We start from the raw sequence: 20,428 nt of genomic DNA on the forward strand, positions 1-20,428 counted from the left end.
TCTCCGAGCCCCCGTCGCCCTCCGAGCCTTCCGATTGGTGGAGAGGACCATGGGACCTGGAAGTTGTCTTTGTCCGGCGAGGGCTGCCCTTCCGGTTCCGTTGGGTCCCCCTTTGGCTCGGGTTCTCTGCCCCTCCCCCTTCCCGGAGCCCCGAGGGGCCGGAGCTCCTGGCAGTGCCGGATCCTGAAAGCGGCCTTCCCCCGGGTCTGTAAGTGCGGAGGCGGCCGGAGCACCGGGCAGGGGTACGGGGTGTCTCAAGATGGAGCCCTCTTGGGGCCCTGGATTGGCCAGGACCTGCACTGGGGGGCGGAGGGGCTGGCCTAGGCCCGGGGGTACTTAAGGAGCCCTTCGCCCGGCCCACGCTGCGCCCCGCCCCTTTCCCTTCCCTGCATCTGGAGTGGGGAGCCTAAGGATGCCCCAGGGACCTCCTCCTGGGTCCCCAGCCGAGGGCCCAGCAGTTGGCTTGGACTCCGGACTCTGGCGTCTTGTAAGAAGTGCCAGCGCTGAGGCCCTGGCAAGGCCTCAGTGCCAGCGCTGAGGCCCTGGCAAGGCCTCAGTGCCAGCCCGCGAGAATCACTATGAGTGCTGACCTAGGTTACCCTTTTGCCGGGGTTTCCCCCAAATCAGCCTCTGGCTGCAGCACCTTTTATATTACTGGCGATGTGCCAGGCACTGGGAATTTGTAAGATATCGTTCCAATTTTCAAATCAAGTTTGGGAGACGGATATAAACAAATAAGTGCTCCTGCGGTATACGCATCTGTTCTATATCTATGAACTGCCCAAGTGGCAGTTGCTCGGAAGGCTGAAGAAGGAAAGTGACGTCTGAATTATACTTCTTGAGGTGGAGAAGAGCTTTTCATGCACACGAAACAGTTGCAATGCTGTGAAGGAATGACTGAGCATAACTTGTGTGGGAAGAGGAGGAAATGGGAGGACTCTTGTGCATAGGAAGAGATATGAGGCTGGGAAAGTAGACTGAGGTCCAGATAGTGAAAGGTTTAATCTTAAAACCTTTAAGTTTTTGAAGAGTAGTTTTTGAGTAGGAGACTGTTTTTGAAGAGTTTTGAGTAGGAGACTGTTTTTGAAGAGTTTTGAGCAGGAGACTTGGTATGGTCAGATTTGCACTGTAGAAAGCCATGTTGTTCTGTAGGTCAGCCAATAGAAAAGGAATTTCTATAAACTGATTTCTGGACTTGAGCTAAAGTCTAGGTACTCTTACTGGAGATTCTTTTGAAGGAGTAATGGGATCAGCCTAGTGAGGGACAATAAAGTTCAGAAATGGATTTATGACAGGCTTATTGGAAAGAATGTAAGTATGCTGTAGTGAATACTGTCAAGACTCCATAATAAACTGGATGTTGAGGGTGAAAGAGGTACCAAAGCTGATTCCTAGGTTTTGGGCCTTTGGCATTTGAAGAATGTTGATGCCATTATCAGCAATAAAACCGTAAGCTTAATGTAGATTACAAATTTATTTTTTGGATATGTTGAATTAAAGGTCTAGTAGGATAGCCACATGGAACTGTCCAGTATAGAGTTGGAAATGCAAATCTGCAGCTCAGCCTAAATGTTGTGGCTAGAGCTAAAGGTTTGGCTCATCAGCATAGAGGTGGAAGCCATGGGAATAGTTGGCATTGGGAAGGGATTATTGAGAAGAAGGAATATTTTGAGGAAATGGTTGCATTTATGAAGCAGCAAGAGGGATTAGAGTGAATAGTAGTTGGTGTAGTAGCAGAAACAGAAGTAGAGGATAAAGTATAAGAATGTAGAGTTCTAGCAACCAAGAAGACCCAGAAATCAAGAGAAGAGAATTTTGACAAGGATCCACTGGGACAATTCGTGCAGAGCATTTGGGGAATGAAAAAAAAAAGGTTGCATTTCTTTATTAAGAGACCATTAGTGATCTTTTAAAAAGCAATTTTAGTAGAGTGATGAGGTGATGATAGTATGAAATAATGGAGACCTCAACTACTTTGGTGTTAAATGAGAATGAGAAATGGCCACATATGAAGGATTTCACAAAGAAAACTGACAGGCTTTATTTGTTTATTTACCTAATAAGTGCTTATAAAGCACGTTCCAGGCACTGTTCTAAGCTCTTTTAAAAATTAACTTAATTTTTAAATTTAATCTACTTTAAAAATTAATTTCCCATAACAACCCTATGAAGTAATATTACTATTTGACAGACAGATGGGAAAACTGACGCACAGAAGTGGTTAAGTAACTTGCCCAAGGTGACACAGCGTAAGTTGTTGAGCAGGGTTTTGATCCTAGGAAATATGGCTCCAGAATCCATGGTTTTACACCACTGCACTAAGCAGTGACTGAGTATGGGAGTCAAAGGAGCGGGAAAAATTTAAGCAAAGATAGGCTCATTGATAAAAAATGGAGAGGCTTGGGAGGAGATCCAGATTGAGAAGGTAAATAATGAATTTATGTTTGTGTTATATGTGTGTTTTTTATTTCTTTCCTTCTGTCTTAGATCCTCTTCCAATCTGTGCCATTTTAGGTCAGTTTCTTTCACAATTAGGTCAATTTATGTTATGCTTTCATCCATCACTTACTATCTATAATCAGGTCTTCTCTTCAGCTTCAGACCCATATCCAGCTAACTAATGAATCTTCCCCTTGATGTCATGCAGGCTAAATGTTTTAAGACCTGACTGATAATCCTCCCCTCCAATATTCTGTAGCTCACTGAATGACACTCCATCAAAGATACCCAGTCCCTCAAACCAAATATCTTGGAGTCATCTTGACCTTTCCTCTCTTGTTCCCCACCTTGGTCACCAAATCCATCAGTTCTTTGCTTAAAATATCTCTTGAGGGCCAGCCCGGTGGCGTAGCAGTTAACTGCGTGCCCTCCGCTTCAGCGGCTCAGGCTCGACAGGTTCCGATCCCAGGCGCGCACAGACGCACCGCTTGTCAAGCCATGCTGTGGAGGCGTCCTATATAAACTAGAGGAAGATGGGCACGGATGTTAGCCCAGGGCCAATCTTCCTTGGCAAAAAAGAGGAGGATTGGCAACTGATGTTAGCTCAGGGCTGATCTTCCTCACAAAAAAAAAAAAAATCACTCGAATCTTTTTCCTCTCTCTATCCATATCATTGTTGTCTCTATTCAGGCTCTCATCATTTCTATCTTGATCTGTTAAAGTAATAGCATACTAACACATTTCCTTGCCTCCATGTCCACTGTTCTCAGAGCCGTTCTCCATAAATTTTTATTTTTTATTTTATTTATTTATTTTTTTTGTGAGGAAGATGGGCCCTGAGCTAACATCTGCCAGTCCTTCTCGTTTTGCCGAGTAAGACTGGCCGTGGGCTAACATCCATGCCCATCTTCCTCCACTTTACGTGGGACGCCACCACAGCATGGCCCGACAAGCGGTGCATCGGTGCGCACCCCGGATCCAAAGCGGCGAAGCCCGGGCCGCTGCAGCAGAGCACGCGCACTCAACCGCTTGCGCCACCAGGCCGGCCCCCATAAATTTTTATTTTTGACTTACTGAATTTGGGCAATGCAAGAGTTTAGACAGCATGTATTTCGAGTGATAGAGTAGTAGCCTAGGGCAGGTATTTTTGGGTAGCTTCGACTGAGGTTAAGTTTGGTTAGGGTTGGCCATGAGGATGGGGATTTAGGAACTTTTTTAAGTAGAGAAGGTAATAAAACATTGAGAAACCAGATGGGCTTTCTGACGAAGTAAGCCTTGAAAAAACATAGCAAAAAATCAAGGACTGGGGCTGGCCCAGTGGCGTGATGGTTAGGTTCACGTGCTCTGCTTCCGCGGCCCAGGGTTCACAGGTTCAGATTCCAGGCGTGGCCCCATGCATGGCTGTTTTTGTTTTTTTGTTTTGTTTTGTTTTTTGTGAGGAAGACTTGCCCTGAGCTAACCTCTGATGCCAATCTTCCTCTTTTTGCTGAGGAAGATTGGCCCTGGGCTAACATCTTCCCCTTCCTGCCCACCTTCCTCTATGGGATGCGGCCACAGCATGGCTTGACAAGTGGTGCGTCAGTGCACGCCGGGGATCCGAACCTGCAAACCCCCGGCCGCCACAGCGAGGTGCGCGCACTTAACCGCTGTGCCACTGGCTGGCCCCCCATGAACTGCTTATCAAGCCATGCTGTTGCAGGCGTCCCACATATAAAGTAGAGGAAGATGGGCATGGATGTTAGCCCAGGGCCAGTCTTCCTCATCAAAAAGAGGAGGATTGGCAACAGTTGTTAGTTCAGGGCTCAGTTTGTTAGGTCACATAAAAAAAAAAAAAAACAAGGACTAAGCTTTGAAGGATGTACTTACCTTTACAAAATTAGTGAACCCTTGAGGAACAGACCAGCAAAAGAATGGTGGAAGAATTGAGGCCAGTAGTTAAGTAACTTGCCCACTTATGTACGACAGCTTAAAAAGAATGAACTAGATCTATATTTATTCAACATAAATAGCTCTCAAAAACAATAAATGAAAAAGGAAAGTTGCAAAACGATGTGTATAGTTTATGTGTAAGAAACATAATTTTATATTTTCTGTAGCTAAGCATATAGAAGTATTGTTTTTGTTTTGTTTTGTTTTGTTTTGTTTTTGGTGAAGAAGATCAGCCCTGAGCTAACATCCATGCCAATCCTCCTCTTTTTTTTTTTTTTTTGACGAGGAAGACTGGCCCTGAGCTAACATCCGTGCCCATCTTCCTCCACTTTATGTGGGTCGCCGCCACAGCATGGCCTGAGGAGCGGTGCATGGTGCGCACCGAGAATCCCAACCCGGGCCTCCAGCAGCGGAGCATGGGCACTTAACTGGTACGCCACAGGGCCAGCCCTGAAGTATTGTTTTTAAAATAGGAGGAGAGAGAGGCATGAAGGACCAAACTTAGAACAAACTGAGTACTGAGTGGAAGGCAATTGGGAAAGGGGACTTCTACTTTATAATGTTAAAAAACTTTCTAGGAACAATATATTTCCGTATATATTATTTACAATTATAAGTAAAAACAAAACAAAAGAGTGAGAACTTGGAGAACTTAGCGTCATGAAAGTTACCCAAAAGAAGAAAAGGATTGAGGATTGATAGACAGAAAGGCTGTAGTATATTACAGCCTCTTTGAAGAATGGTGTATGGTGTTAATGAGAGACAAAGAAAGATTTCCAAGTAGTTTTGAGTGATAAGTTGAAAGATAAAGGTACTTTTATGAGGTAGAGGAGGAAACAGACTGACACACAGCCTGGGAGTTTATTATACAGAATAGCCAAGTTTTCCTTATCAGTAGTTATTAGAGGCATTTGAGATAAGAAAAGGTATTTTCTCCCTGCCCATAGCACAGCAGTAAACGTTGGCTAAACTAGAATATTCACTGATCGTTTTTGATTACTCCTGTTTGAACAAAGGGGAATTTTCAAATCAGTTGGCACATTTGTTATAGAAATAATTATGAGAGAATTGTGTAAATATAAAGAAAGAGAAAGTGATCTTAAGTGAGAATATTCCTATTACATTGACATTTGAGAAATGGGTCATTCAAAACTGGCCAATAGAAACTCCACAGTATTCAGATTTAATCGCAGTAACCTAGGCAATAGATGATAAGAACCTGAACCTTGGCAATGATAGTAAGAATAGAGAGAGAGAATTTCGAAATCATTCTGTGGAAAGAATCAACAGAATATAGTGACCAAGTCTCTATTCTACCTGATCAGTTCTTTACTTTCTTTCAGTTACTCGAAGCTCTGCTACAATCTGGAATTATGTGAATGATTTTTATGAAAATTATGAATAATTACTACTACGCTCAGAAGTTAACTACAGTTGGGGATTCTGAAAATTAAATATATTCATAATTTTTATTCTCTGTTTATTTGCAAATGGCATTAAGTTTCAGACTACAAATACACAGAAGGTGGAAAAATAACATAAAATAGGTGAGAAAGGAAGCTAAAACAAGGATAAGGGAATAAATGCAATCAGGAATATGACTAATATATAAATGGCTTACTATTAAAATCCTCTAGACGACACAAATTTGGCTTTAAGTTGTACTTTTTGTTTTTAAACATAAACCTTTTATTGAAGCATAACTAAATACACAAAACCATATAAATCATAAGTATCCAGCTAAATAGATATGAGGAGGGAAATCTGAACAGTTACACAGTTAACATTATCCATAAGATAAAACCTCAGCTAGCCTAGTTTTTCATACGTGGATTTTGGCATCACACAGCTTGGACACAAGTTCCAACTCTAACACTTAACACTTCCCACCTCTCTTGAGTTGAGCAAGTTATTTATGTTCTCCAAGCTTGAGTTTCCTCATATGCAAAGTGAGGATGATAATAAATCCTATCTCATAGGGATTTCGAGGGTTTAGTGGGTCAATTTAGGTAAAGCACTTAGTACTATATGTGCTACATAGCAAGGATTCAGTACAGATTAGCTATCATTTCTCTTATTTTTAAATAAAAGTAAGCCAGTTCATAAGAAATACAATTATTCCTTTTTATTTTGAAAATTTTAAAAGTAAAAAAAAAAATGTTTGTTTAAAATTTGGTTTTGTATTATCAAAACTGTTTTGTAAACAAACTGTAGAAAGAAACTGTCCCCAGGACACTCAAAGGAGAATATCGTGATAATGAATAACATCTCTACCTTACCTCAATAATAATTTCATAGGGAACATTAAGAGTTAATTATTCTGCTGGTTTTTGTTGAACGAGCTGTGTAAAAAGTAACAGTTGATCCTTGACCTCAAATAACTAACAGCCTATCGGAAAGAGAAACTAGTGACAGGAAACAATTAAGAGATAAACTTTGTGGCCTGGAAATAAGAGTTTATCAAAGGGAGACAGTAGAGTGGGCTGACACATATTAGGGAAAATTTCTTAAAATAAACAGAATAAATGTTCCTCACATTCTTGGACTACAACAGACAAATCAAAGCAAGCACTTTCCTGGGATACCTGTTTGGCTGCTTCCATTGGTAAGTTTCTTGAGACTGATGGGTAGGAAGTAAATGAAACTCAACTCCAGCTCCTCCTCTTTGGAGCTTCAGGGAACAATTATCCCTGAGGATAATGTTGTCTAAAGCATTGTGAGTACTGTCATACTACAGATGGAAGCAATTAATGCTCATTTTGGGGCATAAGTAGGAAAATACTGACCTGAGAGTAGATTTAGGACAAGCTAAACTCTAAAAAAGAATGCCCCTTTTGTTCGGCCACTTGAAACAACAGTCATTTTTATAACTTCTGATTATAAATTAGGACATTTTACCATTTCCAGAATGAACATGTTAAGGTACTGTAATTGCTAAAATTGACCAGTGATAATACAGTTTTGCTGCTTTTTTTTTACTGATATATTCCCTGTATCTCCTAGATTTTTCCCTTTTATTTGATATTCACCATCTTTTCTCTGATGCTAAATTTGTTTCTCTATATCCCTCCTCTCTCATCTTTATTATGATTATTCATTATGTGTACATTCAGAATGCCATACAAGGGAAAAGCTTATAATTTGTGAATATATATTTTTGTTAATATACCTGTGCCATACTGGTTTCCCCTCCTAAATTTCACCTCTCTTTCAATGACAGTTTCATTCAGCTGAACTCCTAAGTTTAGAACCTATATACATTCCTTTTTTTCATTCTCTGTATCCAGTCAGTTACCATGTTCTTTGAAATCTTTTGTAATTTTTCCTTACTCCTTTTCCCATTTTCGTTCCTTTCTAGGCTCTCATGGCCTCAGACCTGTAATGCTTCTGCAGACACTGAGCTGGTCTTCCTAACAGCAATTCTTCCTTCTTACTACTGTCAAATGAATCCTATAGGTCCAACAAATGCAAACTGAGCACCTGCCATGTGTTTAGTACAATATTAGGTGATGAGAATACACACCAGTTTGAACAGAAGGGAGTTTGACCAGGAATGAAGGTAGCTGCAGTAAGTAGAATTTGAAGCAAAAGGAAAAAGTGTTTTCCCCTAGAAGATGCGGGTTCCCAGCATCAGCTCCATGGAATAGGATGGAGATGTTTCCCTGTAATGCCATGAAGCTTGCAGTTTACAGGGGAAGGAGCAAGTATTTAATAAAGTATTTTGAGTGTTATGATAGTATTGTACTATGGGCTCAGTAGAGACAACTCTTACAGTCTATGGGGTTAGGGAAGGGCCTCTCCAAGGAAATAAAGGAGTCAGAATTGCATAGGAGTAGTGTTCTAGACTAACGGAATAACTGTGCTAAGGCTTGGAGTCAATAGAGTGCTTGCATGCACCAGGCACTCAGCAATATGAGTAAGACCTGAACTCTCCCTTCAGGAGCTGGTGTTCTGTGAGCCTTTGCAAGTCAGTATTATAGAAGATAAGATTATAAAGATTAAGCTTCAGGGTCCAGATGTGGCCAAGAGCAGCTAGTTGTATTAGTGATTCTCAACTACAGAGTTGATGAATGCACAAAGTTTAAGGTGAATTTATTGATGCACTGTGATTGTAGAGCTATTTCTCAAGGGTAGATCTCACAGAAGACTGGTATATAGACAGACGGTGCCAGTGTATTACTTTTACAATGACTGGTGAACTGGAATTACCATGTTGGTGTGGCTAATTCATCTTTCCTTTTAGAGAGACACATGAAAAGCCAAGTTAACAGACAATAATTTGGAGAGTATGGAATCAGAACATGGGGGCTTTCTCCAAAGGAATTGCTATATAAAGAGACAAATAGGCAGAGAATTTTGGCCAAGACACCTTCTCTCTGGTTGAATGGGTTATGCCAGTGTTTACTTTAATTATTATTGGGTTTACTTAGTTTATGCTCAAGAGGTTAGTCTTCATCCAGGAGACAGTGGGAAGTCATGGGAGGATTTTAGGCAGGATTGGATATAATCAGATCTGTGTTGTTGGAAGATGACATGTGGTGGTGTAGAAGTTGGATTAGAGGGAATAGAAGCTGGAAGCCAAGTAACATTTCTGAATCAGTTCTGGTAGTCCAGTTGATGAGTACTGATGGATAAATAGGGATAAAGAAAGAAGAACAGAATCTAGTAGGGATTAATGAGATCCACTTGACTCCTACTCAGATTCCCACCATGTGGCTCATCTGGTTTTTCTATATCAAATATTTTATTTACTTTCTATATCAAGAAATGTTTCTCAAGAGAGAATTTAGATTTGTCCAAAATGCACAGGACAAAGACCTGTGCCTTTGACACTGTCTAAATGTTGTCCCTTTAGGTCTGTGACTTTCATTTTATCGCAGAAATACTTGTATGAATAAATTCACATCAGTTTAAACAGAAGAAAGTTTACCCAGGAATGGGGCAAGCAGTGTCACTACAGTTCTTTAAAATACCAAACAGAGGAAAAGAGTGTTTTGTCTTTAAAGAAGCAGATTCATGGTATCACGCAAAAGAAAATAGTTACTTCATTATTACTTGTTGGGATGTTTAATTTGTTTTTGAAAGCTGATAGAATTCTCATTTGAGAAGTGAAAAAACACTCTTGGAGTAACTCAAGCACTGTTCTTGTATTAAGTATCTTAAAAAGTTGAATGAATGCCAAGCTATTTACACTGATACAAGTCCACTCCATAGGTGCCATTGATACATGATGTTTGTAAGGAGTAATTTTTAACAGCCTTTGAAAGCTGTTATACTAGCTTCCTCTTTCAAGGAAAATTTTATTCAGATACATACAGAGATATGACAACACAAATTTGTTTTTGGAAGGAAAATCCAGGTTTCTTAATTGTTTGAATTTTCTTAAATTCATCCTTTTTACATTTCTGTTCTTTAGGTCTGCCAAAATGTCTGAAAGATCAGATCTCCTTCACTTCAAGTTTGAAAATTATGGAGATTCAATGTTACAAAAAATGAACAAATTAAGAGAAGAGAATAAATTTTGTGATGTTACAGTTCTCATAGATGATATTGAGGTACAGGGGCATAAAATTGTGTTTGCTGCAGGTTCCCCCTTCTTAAGAGACCAGTTTTTACTGAATGATTCCAGAGAGGTGAAAATCTCCATATTACAGAGTTCCGAAGTGGGGAGACAATTGCTTTTATCCTGTTATAGTGGTGTGCTGGAATTCCCTGAGATGGAACTGGTAAATTACTTGACTGCTGCGAGTTTTCTTCAGATGAGCCACATTGTAGAACGGTGCACGCAGGCCCTGTGGAAGTTTATAAAGCCAAAACAACCAATGGATAGTAAAGAGGGATGTGAACCGCAGAGTGCTTCTCCCCAGTCAAAAGAACAACAGGGAGATGCCAGAGGCTCTCCAAAGCAGGACTCACCTTGTATTCATCCATCTGAAGACAGTATGGATATGGAGGACAGTGATATTCAGATTGTTAAGGTAGAATCTATTGGGGATGTATCAGAGGTTAGAAGTAAAAAAGATCAGAACCAGTTTATTTCTTCTGAACCCACTGCTTTACATTCATCAGAGCCCCAGCACTCCCTGATAAATTCAACTGTGGAAAACAGAGTAAGTGAAATAGAACAAAACCATCTCCACAATTATGCCCTCTCTTACACAGGCAGTGATAACATCATCATGGCCTCAAAAGATGTCTTTGGGCCTAATATTCGAGGTGTAGACAAAGGCCTACAGTGGCATCACCAGTGCCCAAAGTGTACCAGGGTGTTTCGTCACCTGGAGAACTACGCCAACCATTTAAAAATGCACAAACTCTTTATGTGTCTACTCTGCGGCAAGACTTTTACTCAGAAAGGCAACCTTCATCGACACATGCGTGTGCATGCCGGCATTAAACCTTTCCAGTGTAAGATCTGTGGGAAAACCTTTTCTCAGAAGTGTTCCTTACAGGATCATCTTAACCTTCACAGTGGAGATAAGCCCCATAAGTGTAACTATTGTGACATGGTTTTTGCACATAAGCCAGTTTTGAGGAAACACCTTAAACAGCTGCATGGCAAAAACAGCTTTGATAATGCCAATGAAAGAAATGTGCAAGACCTCACAGTGGATTTTGATTCTTTTGCATGTACAACAGTCACAGACTCTAAAGGTTGTCAGCCACAACCTGATGCAACACAGGTCCTGGATGCAGGTAAACTGGCCCAAGCTGTCCTGAACTTAAGGAATGATAGTACTTGTGTGAATTGAGTAGGGGCTTTATGCTCACAACTAGAACTGACTGAAACTGTGGCAATAGTCTCAGTGTTTTTAGGAGTGATTTTGCTAGTTTGACTTCTCCAAAGCCTCTGTGCATGTTGTAGGGGTGAGTCAAAGCACTAACAGACCAGGCAACTTACCACTTGAAGTGGTCTTGCCTTCCTTTTGCCCTCTCCCATTTTCTGTTTTGAATTATTTATCCTGTGATGTCTGTTTTCCTTTCCCAAGGAGTTATTCCATTTGTCTACCTAACATTGACTTATGTCTTAGACTGACACTATTTTAGGCTTTTCACCGGGCACATTCTGAAGGTACCAACAAGTTAATAACATCACCTACACTCCACTAGTAGATGCTATGCTAAGAGAAGTGAATAATATTTTTCTTTGGCAGAAAATAGGCTGAGATATAAGGTGATATTGCTATTGGCCTGAATATGTGATAGAACTTCTGGTGCCTATTGATAATTCATCTATGTCTGATAAATGAATGAATCTATTTCCTACCATTTGTACTTGTCTTGGAGCTGGTTATAAAGTAGTATTTTGGGTTCTGTACTCTTTTCAACAGCATTATGGCCCAACTTCATGTTCACATAGACCAGAATACAATCTTTTCAGCGACACCTGCAGACAAAAAGTTAGGAATCACCATGAGGAGCATCATCAACAAAGGATAGAAGTACAGTTGTACAACAGTACTTACGTGGGAGATTTTCCCAAAAAGAAGCCAATGCTTATAATTAATATGTAACTTGTTGATGCTTTTGAAGTCAGGATTACTCCACGCACACTTAAAACGTGCTCAAGTGTAATGGTCTCTCTAAAAAGGAGCGATTTGGGAGTTTCTGGGCTTTGTTTTAGACGTTAGCCATCAGAAAGGTGAGTTTGGCCTTCAGAGTTTTGTCCAGTGTACCGTAATAGCCTCTGAATTCTCATTTCCTCATGTACCTTAATTTCTAAAATGGATGAAAAAAGTGGGTCACAGAAGGAGCAATCAGGTTTTTGCATTCGATGTTCCTATGAAGGTACACAGTCCCACCTTGCCACCTTTGATAAATCACTAATACAAAGTTGATCTTCCAGTATGAAAGACTGTTCCATATTGTTCCAAACTGTTTTTCCTAAAGCACATTATATATAGTTCAGAAATAAAATTTTGAGTCTTATTAGTTTCTGACCTATGAGTTAGATTTCAGTAATAGGAGTGTTAGAATCTTTAGAGAATCTTAAGACATCATTTACTCCACCTCTTTTTTTTTGATTGGGATATTCAAAGCCCAAAGAGGTGGCCTGGCCAAGGTTGGCCAAAGTAGTTGAGTGACTAAATATGAGCTAATGTCCCTTGGCTTAAAAAGATTTAGTACATGATCAAGAATACATTAGCAAAAAGCTCCTAGTTTGTGCTCCACCTTTGTGAATCCCTGTAGGCTTTCTGAGACAGCCTGGATTTTGCAAACAAAATATCACAGAAGGATTTATTTTTGTTAGTTAATTATTTTTTGGTTAGAATAAATATTACATTCTTCCTAAGCAAGTGACTGATTTGCTGGGTGTTGGTTAGGGAGGGAAAGGATAAATAAGAATAATGTGAGAAGGATCCAAATATGAAACTGATTTTGTCTGGAAGCAGTGTTTATTTAGTTTCCATCAGGATTTTCTGTTGTTATTTTTGAGCTATGAGAATGCATGCACTGAAACCAAAAATTAGGTTTAACTTGAGTAGTCAGAGGGAATTCTTCAAGTTGTTATAATTTGATGCATTTACATGTGAATCTGATTTGAGGTATAATTTCTACTTTTTGTTAAAAGATTTAAAATGAGAATACAATTGAGCGAAAAGACTAATAGGTATCTTATGCCTATCATCACTCATCATATGGTCTAATGATGTTTCCTAGCATTCTAATTTTTATATGATCCAGCCAAAGAGTACCAATACTATGCAGCAGTGAGACACTAACGTGTTAAACATTTCAATATTTTCTCCGAACATCATTTCATCACAGGGAAATGTCAAGTTGGAGTGCTTCCTTTGCTTACATTCATGTCTTGTTTTGTTACTGGTTTGAAGACTGAAAAGCATGGGTTCAAATAAGATTGGTCTCTTTGGTTAGAGACTATTTCTGGGTTCATTCAGTCATTCAAGAAACATTTCTTGAGCACCTACTGTTGCCAGGTACTGTGCTAGATACTGAGGATATGAAGGTAAGATTGCTATGGTCCCTCCCCTCATGGAGCTTACAGTCTCATGTGGTCTTAGTGAGATAAGGTGTCAATTTGATTTTATACTAGGAATAATAAAGAAAACTGCCTTGCTTTCTTTGATCACTAAAATCAGCATCTTGATGCTTCCGTATCAGTAAAATGTCTAGTTCTCACCTTTTGCAACTGCAAACCAGTGAATTGATTTACAGTCTCCTCCATTTCTTGGCTGGAGAGGTGTTCTGTTTCTGTGAGACATTTTCTTAATTTGGTGGGACTTGACTTTTCTCCTTCTTTGTTTATACATGTTTCCTAGATTGTATTGCAAAGTGGTCAAGTTACTGATAACAAATACGTTTTATAGGGGAAGATGACTTTCAAAACTAGTCATATTCCTGTAGAGGGAAGATTTTTTTAAAACCTTAGTCATCAGCATTTGTATTTTATGGATCCCCAGGATAACTAAAAAAGAGAGAGAACTCTTTTTATCATAGTTTGGTTTTAAAAAAATTACTGTGTCACAGTCATTTATTTATTTATTATTTAATTTTAAAGACAAACTCCAAACTGAAGTGACTCTGAGGTAAATCAGATGTGGTTTTAATTTGTTTTAGTTTCTTTATTAGAAGTCCTATAAAAGGAGGGTGACCAGTGTCACTACTTTTAAAATATTGTCCTAAACAAACAACTTAGAACATTTTATTTCAGCTGGTGAATAGCTGTTCTAAATGTGTTGTATGTTAGACATACTATGAACTACCTCTTCACTTATTATGGGGAAGTTTCCTTAATAAAAGTGTGACAGTTAAAGCTCTGGTGTCAGTGGTTTATTTTTTCTCCCCTCCTGCTTTCCTTTTCATTTGCTTTAATTTGAATACAGAAATGCCTTCTTCACTCCTATTCTTTAAAACACACATTAATCAAGCACACTGAACTTGGCTTCAGAAGAAAATGTGGGTTAACCAGAAATTGTGACTAGGGTTAGTTACATGAGAACATGTTGACTGAAGGGGTAAAGCAACTGCTTTTAAGAATTGGCTGAAATTCCTTCATTTGGCAAATACTTGCTGCCTACTAAGTGGTAGATTTTGGGAAAGCTAAGATCACTGCCCTAAATAACCTCTGCTTAGATGGGACACAGATTTCAATACAGGTAAAATAATTGCAACCGTGAAAGCAGCCCAAGGGTTTACAAGCTCCCAACTGGGAATCAACTAATTCAGGGGCAGTTCAGGGTGGCTTCAGGGATGATGAGATGTATGAATGGGATTTTGAAGGATAAGTGGGAGGAGGGATTGGGCATATTGCAGGAAACGGCCGGGCCACGAGTTTAGATAGAAGGCCTAGGTGTGCCCGAGAACTAAGGAGTGGAGAGGAGAAGGAGGGGGCGGGGCGGAAGCGACAGACTGAGGGGTGAAATGAGATCCACAGGTTGGGGCCAGATCCTGATGGGGCAATCTGGAATACTGATCCTATGGCAGTCTCTTCTTTCCTCCGCCACCTTTTCAATTGTAGATGGCCCAGTGAGGAGAGGACCCGGCCCATAATCATCTGTGCAGGCCTCCCAGGAGTCCCGGCGCTGGGTACTCTGACGGACGTGCTGTAACCCAACTTCACAACCCGTCTCCGATTCGGATGTGGAGGAGAACTCGCGAATGGGAACACCTCGCGTGCCGAAACTGGGACAGGAGAGAGGAGATTCGCCGGAATCTGGGTGCCTCTCTGTCATCCAGGAGCGGGGGGAGCGATGAAGGGAGAATGTCTCAGGATGTCCTTCCGGGACGCCCAGCCCGCCCCAGGGAGGAATAAAGCTAGTTGACACCGGATGTGTTTCCTCCCAGGCTAAGTCCACCTTCCGGCCCGCGCCGTCGCTGCCGCGGAAATCTCGGCTCTGGTGTTCTGAGTCGGTGAGTGAGCGCGCCGGAGACGCGGGCAGATGGGGAAGCCTGAGGAGGAGAAGGGCAGCTCGGCGCGGCCCGGGAGTGGCTAGACTGGCCCTGCAACCACCTGGCTGACAGGGCCTTGGTCCTGGCAGGCTTGGCTCCGGAAGACCCGTGTGGCTCACTGAAGGATCTTCCAGGCCACCTGGGATCCGGATTCAGTTCAACAGATGTTCTCCAACCTGCCCCTGCTCTGCACTGGCCCCTGCGTTCGCTGCAGGAACTCAGATGAACCAGGCACCATTTCGTGGTGCTCTGGAAGCAGCTGACTGTGGGGGAGACAGGGGGAGGAGTCACAGAAGTCTTATTTGATTTGGGCCTTAAGGGAGCCAAATCACTAGCTGGAAAAAAGAACTGGAAGCGGGAATGTAACGTGCAAAGGTGTATTCGGGTCTTCTTGTCTAGGCAATGGTGAAAATCTAAATATGGAAAGAGATTCGATAAAAAAGAGAATTAAGATAAAGCCATAAAGGCGGTTAGGGCCAAATCACGAAGGATCTTGTATTTGCTAAGAAGGTTAGGCTGTGCTGGAGGTAGAGGAGAGCAATGGCGGATTTAAAGCAGGAGAGAAGAAAAAAGAAAGGTTTTGAAATTTGTTAATTTTGGTGGCACTCAGGAGGGTAGTTTGGAATATAAGAGAGTGTAGTATCAAGGAGACCTGTTGGAAGACATTGCAATGGTCCAGGTGAACAGAATGAGCACCTGCAGTAGTGATGTGGAGTAGGAACTTGGGAGATTACATTAAGGTTTCTAATTTGGGAAACTGTTAAATCCACTTAGTGGTGGGCGTTAGCAGTGTCCTTGACCACAAGGCGCATAAAATTTAGCCAAGGAGACAAATACAGAAGCCGTTAAGTACAGTTCTGTGTAATAAGTGCTGTAACAAAAATATGTAAAATGTGGGACGAGATCATAGAGAAATGCATTTAATTTTCTGGGTTTTGAGATAGTGGCATAGGGGTTCACTCTTAGCATCCAGATTAGAATTTGAGTCTTCTTTTACCTAATTCAGGTTTGGGATTTTTTGTTTGTTTTTACGGTAGGAAAGCATTCCCTATCCATACGTCAATGTTTGTGTTTTATTTTGCTTAGATTGTGACCATGGCTGCTGAGTCTGATGTTCTACACTTCCAGTTTGAACAGCAAGGAGATGTAGTCTTGCAGAAAATGAATCTCTTGAGACAGCAGAATTTATTTTGTGATGTGTCAATTTATATTAATGACACTGAGTTCCAGGGGCACAAGGTGATTTTAGCTGCTTGTTCCACTTTCATGAGAGATCAGTTTTTACTCACGCAGTCAAAACATGTCAGAATCACCATCTTGCAGAGTGCAGAAGTTGGCAGAAAATTGTTGCTCTCTTGCTATACTGGAGCACTTGAAGTTAAAAGGAAAGAGCTTTTGAAATACTTGACTGCTGCTAGTTACCTTCAGATGGTTCACATTGTGGAAAAGTGCACAGAAGCCTTGTCAAATTATCTGGAAATTGATCTTTCTATGAAAAACAACAATCAACATAATGACCTGTGTCAATCTTCTGATCCTGATGTTAAGAATGAAGAAGAAAATTCGGATAAAGACTGTGAGATAATTGAAATTTCAGAAGATAGTCCTGTAAACATAGATTTCCACGTTAAAGAAGAGGAAAGCAACACTTTACAGTCTACAGTAGAGAGCTTGACATCAGAGAGAAAGGAAATGAAGTCGCCAGAGCTGTCTTCAGTAGATATAGGTTTTAAAGACAATGAAATTTGTATCCTCCATGTGGAATCTATCAGTACCGCTGGTGTAGAAAATGGGCAGTTTTCACAGCCTTGTACCTCTTCAAAAGCAAGCATGTATTTCTCTGAAACACAGCATTCACTGATCAATTCTACGGTTGAGAGTGGAGTGGCAGAAGTTCCTGGAAATCAAGATCAGGGCTTATTTTGTGAGAATACCGAACGAAGTCATGGTACAGTGAATGAGATTCAGAATCTGGATGATGCTTATTCACTGAGGCACCAGTGCCCTAGGTGTCCTCGAGGATTTCTTCACGTTGAAAACTATTTGCGCCACCTTAAGATGCATAAACTGTTCTTGTGCTTACAGTGCGGGAAAACATTTACACAGAAGAAAAATCTCAACCGGCACATTCGAGGGCACATGGGCATAAGGCCCTTTCAGTGTACAGTGTGCTTGAAGACATTTACTGCTAAAAGCACGCTTCAGGACCACTTGAACATACACAGTGGGGATCGACCATATAAGTGCCACTGTTGTGACATGGATTTCAAGCACAAATCTGCCCTCAAAAAGCATTTAACCTCTGTCCATGGCAGAAGCAGTGGTGAAAAACTACCCAGGCATGATCTCAAAAGGCAAACTGTACTATAATTAGAATCACACCTTGTTATGTAAGCCTTATATCATTCTGTTAGGCAAGTCTTTCTATAGAAATGCAGCATTTGTAATATTGCATTTCCCCCCCATCTTTTGGTCTTCTTTCTGGTCTGCCTACACATGGTATTCTTTCCAAACTTCTATCAGTTCCAAAGTGTGGGAGACATGATAAAACTGATGGGATGCTGTCTTATCTCATACATTATATATAAGTCCCAGTGGTGTACCTAGAGATATAGTGTTCCTCTCTTAAAATATTCTTGGTTCTAGTGACAGAGCATCCAGCAGTATTTCCAGATGCTGATTTTGAGTCTCTAGATAATTGATATACATGTAAAATCCAACCATATAATAACTTTAATGAGTTCGGATAATGGAAAGAGAAAATAAATATAAAAACACAGTTATCCATTATTAGTCACTTTAAGAACAGATAAGACTAGTGAATTTTTTTTTTAACCAACTGCTATTGGATTCTGAACTAAACACCAAGGTACCTGTTGGTTTAAACTGTAAAGGAACACAATTCATTGTCACTTGGCAGTAGCAGAATTTTCTACTATGGGCTAATATTCCTTAAAATAATATTTCCATGAGTTGTTAGTATATATATTTTAGAAATGATTAATTGGATCCTAGTTTCCTGATTTTATTTAATACAGTTGCATTTAATAATTTTGTGGCCAGTAAAATTATATCGTTGGCACAAAGCTCTGAAAAATTACTTTTCTTAGAAATCCCAACTTTATGAAAGATATTTGTTCTACTGTTTTTTAAATTTATTTTATTTTCAGTTAACATATAGTAAAATTGACCTTTGCTTTTGGTGTACAGTTCTATGAATTTTAACACATGAATAGATTTCTGCATCTACCACTGCAATCAGGATACAGAACATTCCATCACCCCCCAAAACTCCCTTATTCTGCCCCTTTGTAGTCCTACTCCTAGCTCTAAACCCTAGCAACAGTTCTCTATGACTATAATTTTGCCTTTTCTGCAATGTCCTAAGTGTAATCTTACAGGATGTTCCCTTTTGATGCTTTTTTCACCCAGCCTAATGCCTTTGAGATTTATCCATGTTGTGTGTATCAATAGTTCATTCCTTTTTTTATTTTGAATTGGCAATATATATTAGTTTTCTTGCTGTCACTAGATGAACAGTTTAAACATGGGCAGCTATTAGTATTCTCTTAATTATTAATAATAACTTTTTTCATTTACATTATTGCAATTTTCATTCACTACATGTTGATAAAAATCCTAACCATTCCTAGAGTTTTATTCTTTATTCCAGAAATGTGCCATAATCAAAACCCTGATGTATGGTTATTTTACTGAGAGTAATATTTCAGATTGTGTTATAAGCTCTCACTCCCTAATATTCCTGTCTACATTTAACACAAAACTATTTTTGTTGTCATAACAAAGATTCAAATACATTGCAGGACAAATCATATTCTCTAAAACACAGGAACCACTTTTACTAAAGAAGCCTGACTGGATATATCTTACTTTCAAGATGTTTTATTCCTCCTCTACTCACCTCAGCTTTATGTAGAATTTCTGCTATATTTAGTTTCTGTTGAAACCCTTGCATATTTTAAAATGTAATATACTTTGTACCATTTATAAGAATTTTGTGATGAGTCACATGCTGATTATAAATGTTAAATATCCTTTTTGTGATACTTTTGTGAAAAATTCTCCATAGAATTTTAACTCTGGGAGAGACTTTAAAGAATCTAGCTCTCATATTTGATAAGAAAACCAACTTCATGACCCCTAGGTCACTAGTTAGTGACATTGGGCAGGTCACCTCTCTTTGAGCTTTTCTTAAATTTATATGTAAAATAATAACTTTGATCTTGATAATTTGTAAGATCATTTTCAGGTCTAAAATTCTATGATTTTGTATTTAAATCTTCCTGAGTTCCTAAGAACAGAGAAGAGGGGAAAGCAAGAGAGGAGAATTTTATGTCTTTATGAATGTTGCTTTTTGAGTACTCCATTGGAGACAGAATTTTTCTAAATAGGGTTTTTCTTCCACTGGAGAACATGGTAACTCCACGCTTAATTTTCTTTCCAATTTGACCTATGATTGGCCATTTGTAGGCATGAAAATATTCCTCTTTCAGAAATAGTTTGTGATTGAAGTACTTTTCTTATTTTTGCTTCCTAGGATGAGATTTTGTGGGGGAGGGATGGAGATGGGAGGGGAGGGTAAAAGAATAGTTTTTGGTTTTTTAGGAATTGATATCTGCTATCTTTGATGTTTGAAAAAAACTATGGTTGAACTATGTTTTAAGTTTTATGTGTGCCTTGTAAGATTCTTGTGAAATATTTTGTAAGCACTTTGAGATTTTTGTTTGCGGGGAAGGGGTGTTTTGTGAAAGTGATGGCTATTATTTATTATTATTTATTCTTGTTCAGTAGCATCGAATGATCTCAAAACATTCCTAGGAGTGTGTCTGTTTGCATGATGTGTCTAAACAGTTTCAGGAAAATGGAGTCTTTTTTAAAATGCAGGTATGGCAAAGTAAAGTGTCAAATGTATTCACTTAAAACATTCACTTTTAGTTGTTTGTCTTTCTCATGATGGAAAAAATGCAGTGTGTTTGAGTTCTGCCTGTTCATTTACTGCATTTATGTGTAAAAGATCTAGGAATGGTAGTTGTTACTTTGGTGTAAAAGAAAATCTCTGCCCTTTTTCCTTGGATGTAACTATCCTATATGTTTACATAAGAAATAATAAACTGGAGATGGGAATGGA

At 39.7% G+C, this 20,428-nt stretch overlaps 2 protein-coding genes across 4 annotated transcripts; both read left to right on the top strand.

Annotated features, from left to right (window-relative positions):
• Nucleotides 1-87: 87 nt before the first annotated feature.
• On the top strand, nt 88-14,656 carry ZBTB26 (zinc finger and BTB domain containing 26). 2 transcript variants are annotated; one of them, XM_014782128.2, is made up of 2 exons: nt 88-208; nt 9,785-14,656. In XM_014782128.2, exon 2 carries the CDS (start codon nt 9,795-9,797, stop codon nt 11,118-11,120), a length of 1,326 nt encoding a protein of 441 aa, XP_014637614.1. In that variant the 5' UTR covers nt 88-208; nt 9,785-9,794; the 3' UTR covers nt 11,121-14,656. The 2 variants fall into 2 exon arrangements, with proteins under 2 accessions (XP_014637614.1, XP_014637615.1); XM_014782129.2 differs by having other exon boundaries at nt 138-204.
• Nucleotides 14,657-14,829: 173 nt separating this feature from the next.
• Nucleotides 14,830-20,428, top strand: ZBTB6 (zinc finger and BTB domain containing 6). 2 transcript variants are annotated; one of them, XM_014782130.2, is made up of 2 exons: nt 14,830-15,240; nt 16,366-20,428. In XM_014782130.2, exon 2 carries the CDS (start codon nt 16,375-16,377, stop codon nt 17,647-17,649), a length of 1,275 nt encoding a protein of 424 aa, XP_014637616.1. In that variant the 5' UTR covers nt 14,830-15,240; nt 16,366-16,374; the 3' UTR covers nt 17,650-20,428. The 2 variants fall into 2 exon arrangements, with proteins under 2 accessions (XP_014637616.1, XP_087275266.1); XM_087419140.1 differs by lacking the exon at nt 14,830-15,240 and adding an exon at nt 15,257-15,856.

The sequence above is a fragment of the Ceratotherium simum genome, chromosome 29 (assembly GCF_057802395.1).
Source record: "Ceratotherium simum simum isolate JZ-2026a chromosome 29, ASM5780239v1, whole genome shotgun sequence".
Lineage (NCBI taxonomy): Eukaryota > Metazoa > Chordata > Mammalia > Perissodactyla > Rhinocerotidae > Ceratotherium > Ceratotherium simum.

Excerpts from the sequence above, each read along its gene's own strand:
- ZBTB26 (XM_014782128.2), top strand. The coding sequence starts at position 9,795 with ATGTCTGAAAGATCAGATCTCCTTCACTTCAAGTTTGAAAATTATGGA.
- ZBTB6 (XM_014782130.2), top strand. The coding sequence starts at position 16,375 with ATGGCTGCTGAGTCTGATGTTCTACACTTCCAGTTTGAACAGCAAGGA.